Genomic DNA, 16,736 nt, shown 5'->3' with positions numbered 1-16,736 from the left:
ATTTTTCTGCCATTCCCCCTCATAAAAATCGTATCTATTACTCTCATCGACATGCTCCCTCTCTTCTGCCTTGTTTTCTCACAGTTTTCAGCTATCTTTGAGACCCCATAATTGCTTTTTGGTTTCTTCTTTGGTTCCATTTTAACCTTTTGTTCTGCCTTTATGTTACATGGGAAGTTGGGGTAGATCACAGGGCTGTGATTTTTCATTCAAAATCAGAACTTTCATTAAAACATTGGGGAAAATTAAATATTCAAACTGTAACGATCTGATCAAATTCAAAATGTACTGTCTATAAGTGCAACAAACTGTTTGAAGTAGTTCGCCTTATGATCCAGCTGGGGTCATTCTTAAAATTCCCTGCCAGCTTGACCTATTTCATGCTATTTGACCAATCAGTAAACTGAGCAAATTAATAAAAATTTAGGAAACTAGCGAGCAAAACCATCATCATTGGATAGTCACAACGGTAAAGGTATCTGAGAAGTGTGTTGAAGTATTTTTGGGGCAATGCTGTAGATGGTAAAATGACCACAAAGATAAGGCTATTTGACAATTTTGTAAATATCAGCTGCCTTAATCTACAACAAGAACAAATCTAAGGAGTCACCTGCTAGTTAACCACTCAAGTGAGGCAGAGGAAGCATGGAAAAAGCTGTTTGACACAATGCTACCTCAAGACACACACAGGGAAACTGTAAAGAGTATACTGAACGGTAAGAAACTCTCTCTGACCACTGATGGATGGACATCGCTGGCCATATATGCTTGTGACAATCAGAGAAAAATGCATCTGCAACACATTACCATATATGGGTTGCATTCAAATTATTCTGAATAAATAACTTGTTAGTTTGAATTTGTTCGAACTTCTATTTTTGAAAACACAGCGACACAGCTGTAAAAGACAAACTAGGGTAAACATCTTCGCAGTGTCAACATTTGATGATTATGATATTTATTTAAAGCTATGTTTTTTTTTTTTTTTTACCTTTGCCAGGCATCTCTTGTGAATGATACCTGACTAAAATGTCAGAGGACCTGCTCTTTTTTAATATTCTGTAAGACAAGATGAAGAAACAGGTCACATTTATGATGCTTAATTAGTTTTGGCTTCACAATATTCTCATAAAAATTGATAAAATGAGATGAGCGGGCAAACACCTGGTTATGAATTGGCTGGGTAATTTAAGATTAATGCAGGACAGATGATGAACGACACAGTCAGCGCCACAAGACTAGAAAGCCAGAGTTGGGTCCAAAATTAGACGGCACTCATCTGCGCTTTGTCAAACAGAAGCCTGTACTTTTGAACTTCAAACAGTACTTCAGAAATTCCCAAAGCTCATAATTCTTTCATTTCTAAGGTATTCTCTTTGTTCTCAAGCAGTGTTGACACTCATTTTTTCTCTGCCTTTTTGGAAAAAATTTGCTGACGACGAAGTGGCAGATTCTTTGTGCGCACTCACTGAATATATCAACTGTTTTCCAAGGAAACATCAATATCTCAGTGAATAAGAAGCTTAATAAAGTGAATGAAAGATATTTAACAGACCATCTTATTTGGAAAGCATTAAAGAAGAATCTCGTGTTTATGTCGATTTATTATGCCATAAATTCTGTTTAAACTGACCAAAACGGTTACAGCAGGAATGCCATAAAAGTAATTAGTGTTTTTTTTATCCTCGACACAAAACAATCTCTGGCCAAAATTTGACCCCACTTCCTTCCTCTGTCAGTGATCTACTGTTTTCCTTTCAGCCTTCCTTCAGTTTCAAAGCAGAACAAAAGAAACAAAGAAATGTGTTGATAGTGTATTCCTCTCCAAAGAAGAAAATACACACCCTGCAAACTCTTCAGCATTATGTACATTAGCTTCAGTAGCTCTGCCTTTTCATCCCCTTGAGAGACATGAGAGTGATAACCAGAGAAAGAAATTCTGACCTGTGGAGAACAGCTTTGACTAAGACCTTGCCTAAACATCTCAGACGTGATGAAAGGCTTTGTTTTTCTTAGCCAGCGTTAATGGGCCCCAATCGATGGGGGAGAGTCGTGTTTTTTCTCCACGTCCTGACCCTTGGGGAAACACAGGGAGGTAATGTGGGAGGGGAGAAATATTGACACACAACGTCGATATCACTGGGGTTCGCAAGCACCAGTGTGGTGAAGGTAACTCCGTCTTACTTGAAGTTAAGGCTGCCTGATCAGCGACTCATCGATGCAGCATCAAGGACAGAAGAAGCACAGTGGAAGTGGGACTGAGTGTCAGTGTGGACCCCACATTAACAGTTAGATACAAGAGCGAGTACTGTTGTTTCACTGATGATATTCATCTGTGCTTGTGATTTGAAAACAACGTACCTGTCCCAGACACACGCACACGCACACGCACACACACACACACACACACACACACACACACACACACACACACACACACACACACACACACACACACACACACCAAGGCATCCACTTAAACAATGTCAGGACTATGAGCCAGCACAGCACTTCTGCAAAGGCAGGCAGCACATCCCCACACCGGCTCTCATCTGTCACCAACGGCAACCAGCTCGCCAGCCGCCATGACGCAGGGCTTAATTGGGGGAGCTGATGAGGTCTGATGAGGCCGGTACTTATTGAATTCCCCGGCCTGTTATTTAGATAATGCTGGAGAGAAGCGGCCTCCCTCATCTTTCCCATTCTCATCCATTCAGCGTCCCAGCAGGGGTCTGCTGGCTAATCCACTCTTGTTTGTAATGGCTGTGCGAACTGAGGGGATTTGGACATGCTCTCCCTTTGCTAGCACACATCTCAAACTCCCCACTGTTGATTTTACCCCATAATGGGCCTATTTGATGTGTTAACCAGATCCCAAGACCCATCACAACCCCTTCTTGCCCTATTTTGGGGGGGGAGTATTGCTAAATAATTAGACTTTGAATAAATGTTCTTTTTTTCTCTGGTTGTCCGAAATCAGTTACCAAACTCAACAAATATGTGGCTGTATTGTGTTTACCGGTTTACAATGTGTGTGTGAAGGTGTGTGTGTGTGTGTTTGTGAGAGAGAGAGAGAGAGAGAGAGAGAGAGAGAGAGAGAGAGAGAGAGAGAGAGAGAGAGAGAGAGAGAGAGAGAGAGAGAGAGAGAGAGAGAGAGAGAGAGTGACAAATAGAGAGAAAAAGTGTGAAGGAAAGTGTGATGAAGAGGAAGAAAACACTGGAGAGCAGCGGAAGTTGCAGAACAGATGGCTAAATGGCAGGACAACAAACTTTTAATTCTGCGCCTCAGACTGGCAAAGGAGATGGAGACCATGAAGTCACAGCAGGCTGCCAAGAGAGCTGCTCAGTATGGGACAACACATCAAAACGCATTAGAACTGATATAAACTCTTGTGATTAATGCCTTTGCTGCACAGTTCTGAATTTCAAACGTAAAGTTTCTATGGAAAAATTCAGCATCTGGGTGGTCAGACATTCATCATTACCAGCTGCAGTGTGGAGGGGCTCCAACAAAGTAAATGAACTGAGATGAGGACTGCCAGCATAGAAAGAGAAAGCAGAGAAAATATCTGACAATCATCTTCATGGGTAGAAATAATGAAATAACTGCAAAAAAATGACAAAAATTCTGGCTGCATAAATGTAGAGGTATAGATGCACAATAAGATGAAGAAGAAAATCTCTCCAACGCCGTCATTTAGAGCGCTTACAGTATTTTTCCTCTTTTAAAATGATGCTAATTCTGCTCTTTTCACACATCCAACTGCACCAGCTGGATGTGTTATAACTAAAAATCATACCTTATCTTGAACAAAATAAAACATAAACACTTCCCATTGGATTACTGGTCCGTGGAATATCCAGGGATATCTACAAAAACAAAAGGCCATATTTATAAGGGTCAGTTGTTGTGGCCTCATGGATCAGGGGGCGATACTGACGAGGCAGCAACATTTAAAAGCTTACATGGAAAAGGTACAATCTGGAGTTCACCAGGGGCACAGCGAATCAATACCAGCTCGACTTAGAAATCTGCTGTATAATCCTTGATCTCCAAGGCCATTTGCTTTGCAGTCTGAAATTGGATACACCCTGACTGCATCCTCCCCCTCTGCCCCCCCACCTCCACTACTCCGCACTCACCCCCGCTGCGCCGAGCCCGCCGCTCGCTTCACAAATAAGACATCCTGAAAAATTGATCTGGATGCATCTGTGGCAAGATTACGTCTAGGGCTAAAAAAGAGATATGACTAGCTCAAGGTAATTCATAAATCTGTGTGTCTATGTGTAAGAGGATCAGGACAGGGTCTGGTGAATGGGAAAGCCTAGTGGTGGTATTATCATAACTATATCACTGCTATCTGGGAGACGGATGCAGCAAAGAGGCCATTAAGTCAACACCTCTATAAATGGTGAGGGCTGCTAAAGGTCACACTTTGAAAACAGCATCATACAGAAGATGGTAGGTACAATTATCAACGTACAAATAAGAAAAAAAAAGTTTTATGGACTCCACCTGCAGACAACAATGCCTTTTGTCCTCTACTACAATACAGAATACAAATAAAAGAGCATATTGTGTATATTTTACTGTGACTGTGTATACGACTGTGACCGTTTTGTAACTTGATGACAGCTGTTATTATCTTTATTTTTTGTCAGTCACAGTATTACTTAATTGTAATGCATTTCCAAGTATTGACTGTTTAACAATCCTCCGTGTTGCCATGTTCAAGGACACCTTGGCATCGAAAAATACCTAGACTGACTAAATCCACTTCATGCAGCAATGGCCATGTTTGTTAATTTTCCAACAGGATAGCTTGTGAAAACAATCCACTCTTCAGCAGATAATACAAATAATTAACCTTGTAACATTGCATGAAACTGGCAATACACAAGGCTTTGATCTCTGATGCTCATTTTGTATAAAACAATTATCTCAAACAAATGTTCATGTTCAACAAACATTTGATTACTTTGGAATAAAAAACTAATTTTGTCTTACTGCAGTGCAAGCAAAAATTGTTGTTGAACCTTGAATATTTGATTCTGACTGGAGTTTTTTTTGTTTTTTTACCATACTTGTCCAACAACCTCTTTATTGTTATTCAATATCATTATATGATGTGTTTACTTGGAAGTCTGCATTTCATTTTAATTTTACAGAGCCTAAAAATGTTTTAAGACTTCTCAAACCCTTTCTCGTGCTTTCTCAGATAAAATAAAACGAACTGAATATTCCACTTCAATAAGGAAGCTGTACCACAGTAACAGCATTTACTACTGTGCAGCCAGCAAGGCATGTGAGCATGTATCCATAGGTGCCTCTCTGCTGATAGTGTTGTGGGTACCTTATTCCCATGGCGGTGTGTATTGTTAGAGTGGCAGTTGTTGGACTCTCTGAGGCCTTTAAGCTCTGTTTTCCTCCTATTACTTGTGCCTGGTGGGGGGACAGACAGTTGTAGCGCGATGCTGTGCAGCGCAGTAGGGGTGGTCCCTAGATACCATGGATTCATACTTTCCACCTGACGCACAGGATAGAGAGAACAGAGAGCTGGCAATTACCAGACTTCCCTCTATATATACTCCAATCCTGGCCAGCTCTGCTCTGCTGTACTCCACTCTGAAGGCTGTCTCAGGGCCAAGCTGGAGGTAATGAAAGCAACACACTCCTAATGGACTATTGATGTGTGTGTATTTGTGTGTGTGTGTGTGGATGTATGAGAAGAAGATGGAGAAAGAGAATGAGAAAGGCTTGACGAAACAAAGGAAAAGGAGACTGTAAGAAATCATTTTGTTGGCGTGCTGGTGTGTTTTCCGTTTGTGCATTGCCTGTGTTTTTTTGCAATGGTTAAAAAAAAGTGTACATCCATGTCTGTAAGCTACTGTAAATCATCTATATGCGTCAAAAGCAGGAGAAATAACCCGCAAATGTGATCCAATATCCATGGTGTTGTACTGCCAGCCAAGAAAAGGGAGACAGACACACACAGGCAGTGAGACATGCGTCTGAGACATGAGGTCACTCGGAGCCAGGTGTGTTTCCATCGCCCTTCATCTCCAAACCCAGCAGACTGCTCTCACATAAATACACACAGGAAAAAACGAAACACAAATAGCCTCAGGTGACGAGAAACATTGGCGACTCAGACGACATCACAGTTAGTTGCACCAAATGGAAAACGTCCCACTCCCACCGATCGTCCACTGGCAGAGCTTGTAGGTGTGAACGCATTTTTTGTTTCTCTGTGTGTGTGCCGTACCCCGCTGGCAGGCAGTCCAATGAATGAATGAGTGTCCATTCCTGGAGGTCCGGTGGTGCTACAGAAATAACTCTGCTGACCACCGTGACCTCTGCTTGTTCTCATACAGCCTGCGTCCTGTTCTAATGGAGACTCGTGCTCTATTTTGGGGGCAGCAGCTAGATTTATCTCAGTGCCCTCTGTGTCCTGGGACGGTGACAGTGACGTGGCCGGGTGTAACTGATGCCTGCCTTTTTTTTTTTCCTGCTTCCCTGACGCAAGCACACACAGGACATAATCAGTCTTGAGGTCAATTCCGGTCAGTCATATGACCTGGCTATGCCTCATTACTTCTGTGGACCATCAAATTTAAACCTTACAAGAGGGTAAAACCAGGCTAGAAAGAAAAAAAATAGAAAGCTGTGATCAAAAATCATGTGTTGTGATACTCTAATCTAATGAAAGGTGTGGGTGAGAGAGAGGAGTCGACCAGTATACCACAGACAGCAAGCCAGCTGAATTGCTTGCATACCACAGAGACCTTGGAGCATGATTATCCTCCTCAGCAAACTTAATCTTCATTCTGGAGGACAGACAGGCTGGCCGAAAGGCTATGAGCTCAGTGACCTACTATATCTGCTGAGAGGCTGAATATTATTCTTTGCAAAAGAAACGCATCGCCTCAGGACCTGCATTAGATTAAGTTGACTGATGGCTAAAACCTGGAATCCGCCGATCTGTGAAGATAACGTGCACATTGCAAGACATCATTCCCAAAGAGTGGTTGAGAGAGCTCTAAATCTAGTGAGGGCTACCACAAAAATCTAGAGGACTGTACTCCTGAGCTAGCCTGACTAAAATTCACAGGAAAAATTAATAAGGAATATTTCTACATCCAATAACAACTACTGTGTCCCCAGTGTGGTTTCACTGGCCAGTGCTGGTTTTTAGCATGTACATAAACAGAAGATAATATGCTCGACGAGGGACGAATGTGCTTATATGATGTATTTTTAGCAGCCCCTCATTCCTTTCAATTTTTAGTGCATTATAAAATAACACATTTGCATTCTGTGCTGTATTTGAAATCACAATCCTGCACTTCACTTCTATTGTAAACTCATATCAGGCCTCGCAGAAAAAGGATGTCTTAGATTCGTCCCAGAACATTTAAAAACAACTCAATTTGTAGTTAAGCAAAATGGGGAAAAAATGTATTCTTAATAACTGGATGCATTACAAATTCATCTACATTTTACACTCAAGAGCATTCTTTCACCAAGCCCAGATTATGCTGGTTTCTGTTATATTTCAATGTATAAAAAAATATTTTAAAGTGAACAAACACAAAACTTTAGCACTACTGTCGACTATCCACACTGTGAATATATCCACAGTTTGAAAGAAGGGCTGAACATGTCAAACAAAGAAGAGAGGAAAATGTTCTTCATAAATAAATGCAGCCTCAGGTGCTTATTTTGCTTGCACTTATATTGTGTGCACTCAGCTACATCCCGTAACACAGACAAGTGTTAGGGAGGGATGAGCAAGAATGTGTGCGATGCGTAGAATAGCGAGAGAGAGATGAGAGGAGGACACAAGCGAGGGATGAAAGACAGTGGCGGCAGGGAAGATAAGAGAGGGAGGGACAGATGAGAGTCAGAGTATAAAAGTAAGGACAACAAAAAAGAGCAAGGAGAGATGTGAGCAGGGTAAGAGGGAAAAAGGTAGAAGGGGATCAACATGGTGGACAGCTGGGCCAGGGTCACAGGTGTCAAGCTCATGAAGCGGCGGCGGAGTCAATGTCATCCTTTCATCTCATCTGCTGCAGATGCAGCATCCTAAACTTTACTCAAATTTAACCTTCCAAAAGCACGGGTTGATCCAACTTTTACTCCTCTCTCTTCTGCTTCCCTACGCTGCCGCCCATCACTTTCTTCCCCTCGCTGCCCTTTTCCATCTGTTCTCTTTCATCTCCCTCTCTTATTCCTGTCACATTGCCTCAGCTCTTAATCTATTTCTTTCCATCACACTCCTGCTATATTTCTCTCTATTACTTTCCCTCGTTATGTATCTTTTTCTCATGGTAACTCTCCTCCATTTTGTCTCGCTCCACATTAGATGTGGTTGAGTGGAGAGCAAAGTCAATCGTTCCTGCCTAAACCCCTCCAGGAGCCAGAGCTGCTCTCCTCTGCCTAAACAAACTTTGAAGCCAATCAAAGGGCTTATATTATTTTCTGTGGATGGGGACTGCAGCAGGTGAATACTCTATATTTCAGTGACAGATCCACTCCGAGTGGTTCCTCTCTCCTCCTCTGTCTGCTAACCCTTGGCTTCGCTTGTGATTGATACAGTTCAGTGGCAAAACAAACAAAGCGTGACAAATCCAGATTATTGTCTGTGGGCGAGATAAGGTTATAATGAGAAAGTGCATCGGGGGAAATTGATCCTTTTTCAGGAAGCTGTCTGATTTACTGGGGATGCCAATAATAACTTCCTGTGTGTCCTGACTCTAATGGGAGGCGGGTGAAGTCAAGGGTGGGGGGGTGGAAGGTTCATGCTAAGAGGACAGCTTTCATTACGATGCAATATCCTGAGTATTGCATTTGAAAGGGAGGCTCAGTGGCTAATTATTATCTGTGGCAGTGTATATTGAAAAGCTGTCTGATTGTCACTGAGGATCACAAACAGAGACAGAAATATGGCTAGTTTACGCCGAGTGATGGTCCTCCTCTGCAAGATGAGCAGCAGTAAATGAATTATCAATACATAATGGACTTGACTTTTTGTTTCCGTCAAAAAAGTGGAAGGAAAACATTAGATATAAACAATTCACAGATTATAACCCACACATGACACAGAAATGCATCATGGGGAAAAAAAGTGCCTCGGTGTACTTGGAGAGGCAGCCATGTCTGAGACACTCTGACAGCCAAGCCACCAACCTACTTGGCTGCGCATTAAATCTACACGCCATAGGGAAGAGAAATGGGCCTGCCGACAGGCCAGTTATTAGCCAGGGGAATGTGGGAGGGATTGCAGAAATTAACATGGATTACTCAAGTATGACTGACAGTTTCAGAAGGGCTTTTTGTGACTTACCAAGTGATTTGGGACTTGCTTTAATTCAGCAAGGGACGTTTTAATACTGTGGGCTGTCTCTGCTATCTTGGCACCGTTGCCTTGGTGAGGATGCCAACAGGGAGGGAATCTTTTTCTGCAATAGCACCCCAAAGCAACAACCCCCCCCCACCAGCAGTGGCACAGGCCTTGTATTCTGCAAATAATGACGGTATGTGTCGCTGGGCCAGGACTGTCTTTTGGTCTATGCTATGTTATGTTTATCGAGGGCTTTGCCAAAGAGTGGCCCCTGTGAACTCTGTCTGGCACTGGCCTGACAGCTGCAGTGGTTCCATCAGAGCCTGGGAGTCATCTGGATCAGGAAATCGGGAATTGGATCTGGATTTTCCAATTGTATTCATGTTCATATGGGGGGTGCTTTGCATGAGAAAAGATTTGATGTTTCCCACAAGCCTCCATGCAGAACATGGCTTTTACTATGAGTCTAACTCTAAATTTTGGACACTATACCCCTTTTTGGCTAAGGCAGTTTGAATTCAGGTTCAGAGTCGGTTCTTCATGGTTTGGATAGCCAAAGAACCGACTCTCTGCCAGGAAAACTGGTTCCAGAGAGACACCAACACTTTGGTCTAGAACAAAGAACTGCTTACGTCAGGGGCTGGGGACAGAATTAAAGTGACCAACCGAAAATCAAAAGGCATTGCATCTCTTCAGACTGCACCAAGATATTAGACCAGGCTAAAAGCTGTTAATATGTCACTTTATTAAGTTTTAATATTTTACATATTAGATTCCCAATATGCGGTTAGTTTATCCAAATAATGCCTGTTTGGAAATTTGCTGGAAACGTTTTTGGAGATGTGAGAAGCTGCTGGCTGGGTGAGACGGTCCGTCAGTCTGAACAGTCTGAGGTAATGGCAAACTTAGTTCATTTAGTTGGAAGAATGCAGTACACACTGATTGGGTAATAGGCAGTATGTGATTTTGAACACAACCAAAACTGTGATGTAGTCTGCCATTGTTGTGCTTGAGGTTCTTCTTTTTTCCATTTTATGGCAGGTGACAACCAGCGTTAAGGTGCATTACCAGCACGTACTGTGTCGGAGTGTGAAGTGCTCAACGTTGGCATCAGTGTTGCTAGGAAACCGGAGATGTGTACAGTTATGTAACAACTTGGCTCTCTAGCCCATGGAAAAGCAAGCTTGTTTCCTAGAAGTCTGCTTGTTGAACCAACTGCGAACCGGCACCAACAGCAGCCCAGAACCAGAAGTAAGTTTGAGTTGGTGGACAGGGGTAATAGTGCACTTAGAAACTCAAAGACCGTGTGAGTGAAGACAGACAGAGACGGTCACTGCAGTTTGAAAAGAAATTGTCAAAACAGATATTGTTAGAGAGAGAAATGCCAGAGTGCTGGGGGAAAAAAGAAGCAGGAAAGCTTGTACATATTGCATGTTTCCGTTTGGTTCCATCTCCCAGGGCCACTGTGGCTGCTTCCTGATGTGGTTTTCATTATTTATCCAGCATCTATTGGACAATATTGGAGCCGGCTCTCAGCTCTGCTGCCATATTGGCAGCAGGACAACGGAGCGAGCAACAACAACGGAAGTGACAAGGAAGAAGCTGTAGTGTTACACTGTACTGCACATTCAGTCTGGTCTGAATCTCTGTTTGCACAGTTAGACATCCATGAAAGTGCAAGATTCATCAAAGTCTAGTGCAATCATTTGGCAACTGCTATCGAGTCCTTCTGAAAACACACCTCCTTATTTATTTAGCTGTTTGTTTGACTGTTGACAGTGAAATTATGTAAAATCATACAAAGAGCCTAAATTTGACTGAGCAGCAAAACACATACAGTGTATCAAATATTATCAGGTTCCTGTCTGCCAATGCCAAAACACAATATGGGATGTACATGATATTTGTCACATGTCAAAACCAAACAATGGCTAATGTATCTCCGGTTCAAATTACATTTACCATAGGGTGTCATTTCTAAGCTGTTTAATGCATTGTAGGACGAAGGGCTTTAATCAGCAAGGCTCAGTGGAGCCAGCGGATTAAATCACTTTTTATCTGCGCTTCCTTTGACTTTCCCACTGCTCAGGGTTGCAGTGTAAATCATAATGCGTCCCTGTGGGCTCACTGGGCTCACTTCAGTATAGTTTATTGCTGTAGTCACATTTCATAAATTCCATTTATTTCGTGTATTGAGTAAATCCACATCCACTGAAAAACAAAGATAACTCTTTATTCTCACCTAAACTACGAAGTTGTTCATTTTTCAGCAAGAAGGTTAATGTATTTACATGAGTGTAAAAGTCAATTTATCTGTGTCTGTAGCCGACGCGTATCTCTGCATCACAACATATGTACGTACTGTATATCCATATATGAAAACACATGCATGCATCTGTGTATTTTGGACATTTTGTATTTTGTATCTGTGCGCGAGTGTATGCACGCTCACGGCCGACAACAGCGACAGGGAGATCGGCTGCCGCATTGCACAGAATAGCTAAACAGCTGTATTGCTCCATCAGGGCTATCGATCATGTCCCTCTCTCTGAATCACAATCAGACGTGGGCAGAGCAGAGCGGCTGGAGCAGGCCTCAGTGACTGGCTTGTTGGACGAGTGCTATGCACCTCTCATATCAACCAGGACTCACCAAACAAACCTGACATGGATGGCTGATTAGATGCATCTATATGCGAGCATGGTAGTACTTGTTTCTGTAAAACTTTAGATACATGGACCATTTTTAAATTCAAGCCTTTTTCGTTGTTGCATTTGATTGCTTATACAGAAATATTAGAGTGTGTCTCTTCTTTATGAAGGACGTCCGATCAATGCAAGTATCGTTACTCGATAACTGTAACATAAATCAAAAGTGCATTACACCATATATTTTATCTAAATAACACATGTAACTACTGGAAAATTACATATGCTCCCATTAAAAACTCAACAGTTAGAATAAATAAGCTGTTTAAGTATCATTGGCCACCATCTGCTATCACGTCTCCATACTGTATATCAACTCAACACCTGAGGTAATCACAAGGAAGTTAGATGTTATTACTGTACATTACAATTTAAACAGAAAGTGTACGGAAGCAGTCTATGGTTCCATTAGCTGCCATCTGTTAGCATCTCCATGATCCTCCTTTCTGCAACCTCCCTCTGTGTCCTTGCGTTATCTGCGATTCAACGTTAGCTTCCTGCCAATATGGTGACTTCCTGTCGGTTTATTTTCCCATGGTCAGTTGAATTTAACAGATGACCTGGCACCTGACATTAAGATATTTACTTCCTGGTATGGGACAGCAAGGTTACAACTCAATATCCTTTTGTATTACTGCTGGACACACCTGAGTTGAAGAGGGCAGCTATAACAAAACCCACCCCCATCACACACACACACACACACACAGGAACGGAAATCTCTTGACAGAGTGTGATTGAGGGGCTAAAGTAGAAATGCAGAGGTTCAGATTTGGGCTACAGAGGATTGGTGAACAAGCTTGGTACATTGAGAAGAGTACGTACATGCGTGCATGTTTGGAGTATTGTCGTGCATGTGTGTAGGTGTGTGTGTGCTACTACAGCAGCTTTGTGTGTGCTTGTGGGCTATGTTTCAAACACTAAACGGTGGGAAAAAGGGATCTTATTAGCATTATATGCATGTTGACATTCCATTCAGGTCAAAGTTAGTGGTGCATGACTATATTTGTGCTTATGTGGTTTGTGTGTATGTGTATGCGTCAAGACTCACACAGTGTAGTAGTCATAGCTGTCACACAAGCATATCCATGCACGTGCGCACACACACACACATACGATCCTGCTGTGCTGTGTGTGGCGGGGGCCCCCTGGGGGGTGCCGCTGAGCTGTCAAAGCAGGATGGATGAAGAAGCTGCCCTGCATAGCAAAGGGCTCAGGGGAAATACCACTATCATGACACACACATGCACACGCACACACTCTGACACAGACACAGTCAGCACACAAATACAGTATGTATGTGCTCCGGTTTTAATATGCCTAAATTTTAAAATAGACGCATGAATCAGAATGTACTGAAACAGATGTAAGGAAAACATATAACTTTATATTCACACACACAAACACACATCTATAGGGGGCTTTTGGCTGCCTCTGTGAGAAACAGAAACAGCTCGGGGGTTCTCCACAGAGGAACATCTGAAGTTGATAATAAAGGAATGTCCAGAGATCTCCATTTAGCAGACAGCAAGTCAACATGGACAGTGTCTGAGATGGGGGAAAAAAACACATTTCCTCAATCCACTCAATCTCCTCTGTGAATTAAAAACTAGAGGAAAACTATCAAAGGAATGGCAGAGTGAGCCTTTATCTATCAGTATTCATGAATACAGCTATCATCAGAGGGGCAGCATTTCAGAATCCGAGGCATATTAATTCATGTAGACTCAAAGGATGACTCCTTTTTTTAATTCTAATTTGAGTCTTACACTTTTGGAGTTTAGTTTTGGAAATTATTTATATAAGTAATACTAACATTGTACCAAGTTCAAATCTGAAATTTGGAAATGCAAAGATATTGCAAGAAAGACGTCAGACAAGGCAAGAAACATGAATAATCAAATGATCATGTAGGATTGGAACAAACTCCTTCATCTTGTTTGGATTATGTAGATTATAAATACTGAATAGGCGGACTGAAAATGTAACTGCAACCTTACCCGGACCATTTTTACGTACACATTGCTATCACGTCACCTCATCTGTCATCATTCATCCTAACTAGTCACCACAGTTAGCAAGATTGCTTCCAGATTCCAACAGAATAAATGTAAAATCAAACATTTTTCAACAATAAATGAAGTGAAGATCTCATATTCATACAGACTCATTAATTAATACTCATATCAGTGACTCTGCGTGGCAATCGCACATTTTTATGTTCAAGTTTAAGGACTTGCATTAAGTGGACCTCTAAGACTTGTATTATACTGAAATATCAACATGTAATGCACACTTGCTGGACCTGTGAACCAGTGGAAATGAATGAAGTAGACCTTTAAGACTTGTATTTCAACATCCTTGATCTAAGTAGGCTGTTGGCGTGTTTACAACCTGTCAGACAGTCTGACTGATTGTGTTTCCTGCCCCATCAGGCTTTGCTGTAGCAATATCACCAAGCTCCCCCATCGCAGCGATATTTGATTTGATTATTATAACTGATAGAAATGATTGCAAAATCTACGAAAACAAGTCTCAAGTTGTAGCAAATCGTAATCATTCATTAAATGAATTTATTATGTTGTGCACTGCCTCAACTTACGAATGGCAACAACACAATAAACAATAAAATCTTTTGCAACTGGTAGTCCTGTGTGTATATTCAGGCATGCAGCAAGGGAAAAGGGAGATTTCATGGACCCTTTAGGAAGAACCATAGTAGCAACAAACCAGAGCGGATCTTGTAAACTTAACCATTCTTAATTCCACAGAAGGATTTCCTACATCAAGGCAGTAAATCTCCATGCTTGGCACAAGCCTGGACAATCCATTAACAATAATAAAGCCTGAGCGGCCAGGAGATAGACCCTTAAAGGGGAAGGTCAGTCTGATATTACAGCTTTAAAGGTTTCCTATTACGGCTCAACTTCAATATAACCGCTCACCTTGCCTTTAATGGCCACTGGCTATGCAGTGGCTGAGCATATATGGAGATTCCAAATCCAGTCTCTCTGTGATATTACTGAATAGTTGAGAGCGATTTATGGACCTGTTTCTGTGCTGCTGGTTGGAGGTATGAGTATTGTTAATAAAATTGCCACAAGGAGATCTCCACGGTATCACCCTGTCTGGCCCACACGTCCAGCTGGGACACACGGGAGGCTTTGAGCGCCTCAGCACCTGGCCCCAAAACTGCTTAGGCTGCACTTCATTTCCTCTTCATCCTAGCCTTTCCCTCTCTCTCTCTATCTCTCATACCTTCACTCTCCCTCCACCTTGCTTCCCATTTTGCTGGCACCACTTGTCACCCTTACTCCCTCAGAGATGTGCACTGTTTCCAACCTCTCCAGTGCTTTGTCTCTTTGTGTTTTAAACCTGTGGGACAGTAATGATGACTTTGGACACTGGATAAAAGACAACTTTCTGTGCTAACACACAATGAGGTACAATCTTGTCTCTGAATCTGTCTCCATTTTGTGACATTTTTTTTGTTTCCCTGCCAGTTCTCTCCTTGGCCAGCTTCTTCCACTGTCTGGGGTGACTGCAGAAAAGACAGATAGGAAGGAGAGGGGACACGGCTACAGAGAGCAGAAGCAGAAGAGGAAAGAGGGGCGAGTGCAAGCTCTTAAGTAGATTGCAAAGAACAGCACAGAAGCGTGAGTGTGAATATTAAGAGGGCTTTCTCCTGCCCGAGAAGTTCCAGCCTCAGCAGCAGCACCACCAGGGAGGGAGAGAGATGATGACAGAGGAGGAGAGGGAAAGAGGAAGAGACCCATAGAACCGTCAGCTATTCAGCCATAGACGCGACAGCTAGCTTCAGGTGTCAGAGACAACGGTATACACAATCTATCAAGCTGTCCTGCAGATCTGAGATGTGAAATTACCATAATTGAATTAGAAAGGAGGTTTCTCATTGAAAAGGTGATGATTTTCGAAGAAAGAAAGGAAGGAGATGGGTGATGTGAAAGTAATGTAGAGCAAGGGAGAGTGACTCACTTGGAATTCCTGGCGGGGTTTTCAGGTATTTTCCGTTGAAATGTTGTATCACTACTTCACACTTCTCTGTGGACTCCATCCTGCAACAAAAAGTGACACAAAGGGATTATTTTAGGAAATTGTTATTATACAGTTTTAGCGAAGGCTGAAATTGACCATTTTAGTTGTTAACAAATCCATTCTCACAAATAAAAGTGCTTAGTAGGTCTTAAAAAGTATAATTATTGCAAATAAATCACACTATAAAGAAGAATACTAGCAGCCTACACCAACTTCCACACAAAAGGGCGAAATATACTGAATTTCTTGATGGCACAGAACAAAAGGTGACAATACCTGGCGTGAGGCACAGATTAGCAGTCATCTACACTATGGTACCATTTGTCAGCAAAAGTTTTTTTTAAGTCTCCACACCCTACAGATGCAGTCATTTTCTTTCTTTTTTTAAACATCTCAACATTGCTTGTTTCCATCATGCACTGGAGTCCTTCACAATAGATAACTAGAAGAGTGCACTCAGTATCGTGCAGATCTCCAATAGGTGTGTAAGTTTTCTTATACAGATGTATGCAACGTTTTTAATAAAGTGCTTTTGTAGAGTATACTTTTAGGATTTTTTAATATGCATAGAATAGTGGTATTGTAACCAAGCATCCTCCTGGGTTTGTCCAAGTGTCCAAACTTAACT

At 42.0% G+C, this 16,736-nt stretch overlaps 1 protein-coding gene across 2 annotated transcripts in view; it reads right to left on the bottom strand.

The window, feature by feature from the left end:
* The window catches only part of rbms3 (RNA binding motif, single stranded interacting protein), a 196,203-nt gene that overhangs the window by 54,376 nt on the left and 125,091 nt on the right, over nt 1–16,736 (bottom strand). For both annotated transcript variants that reach the window (XM_062435758.1, XM_062435759.1), the window contains exon 6: nt 16,049–16,128. In XM_062435758.1, the coding sequence (XP_062291742.1) occupies nt 16,049–16,128 (80 nt within the window). The remainder of the gene's footprint in view (nt 1–16,048; nt 16,129–16,736) is intronic.

Source organism: Scomber scombrus, chromosome 16, assembly GCF_963691925.1.
Source record: "Scomber scombrus chromosome 16, fScoSco1.1, whole genome shotgun sequence".
Lineage (NCBI taxonomy): Eukaryota > Metazoa > Chordata > Actinopteri > Scombriformes > Scombridae > Scomber > Scomber scombrus.
This window is presented reverse-complemented; position numbering and strand designations above follow the sequence as displayed.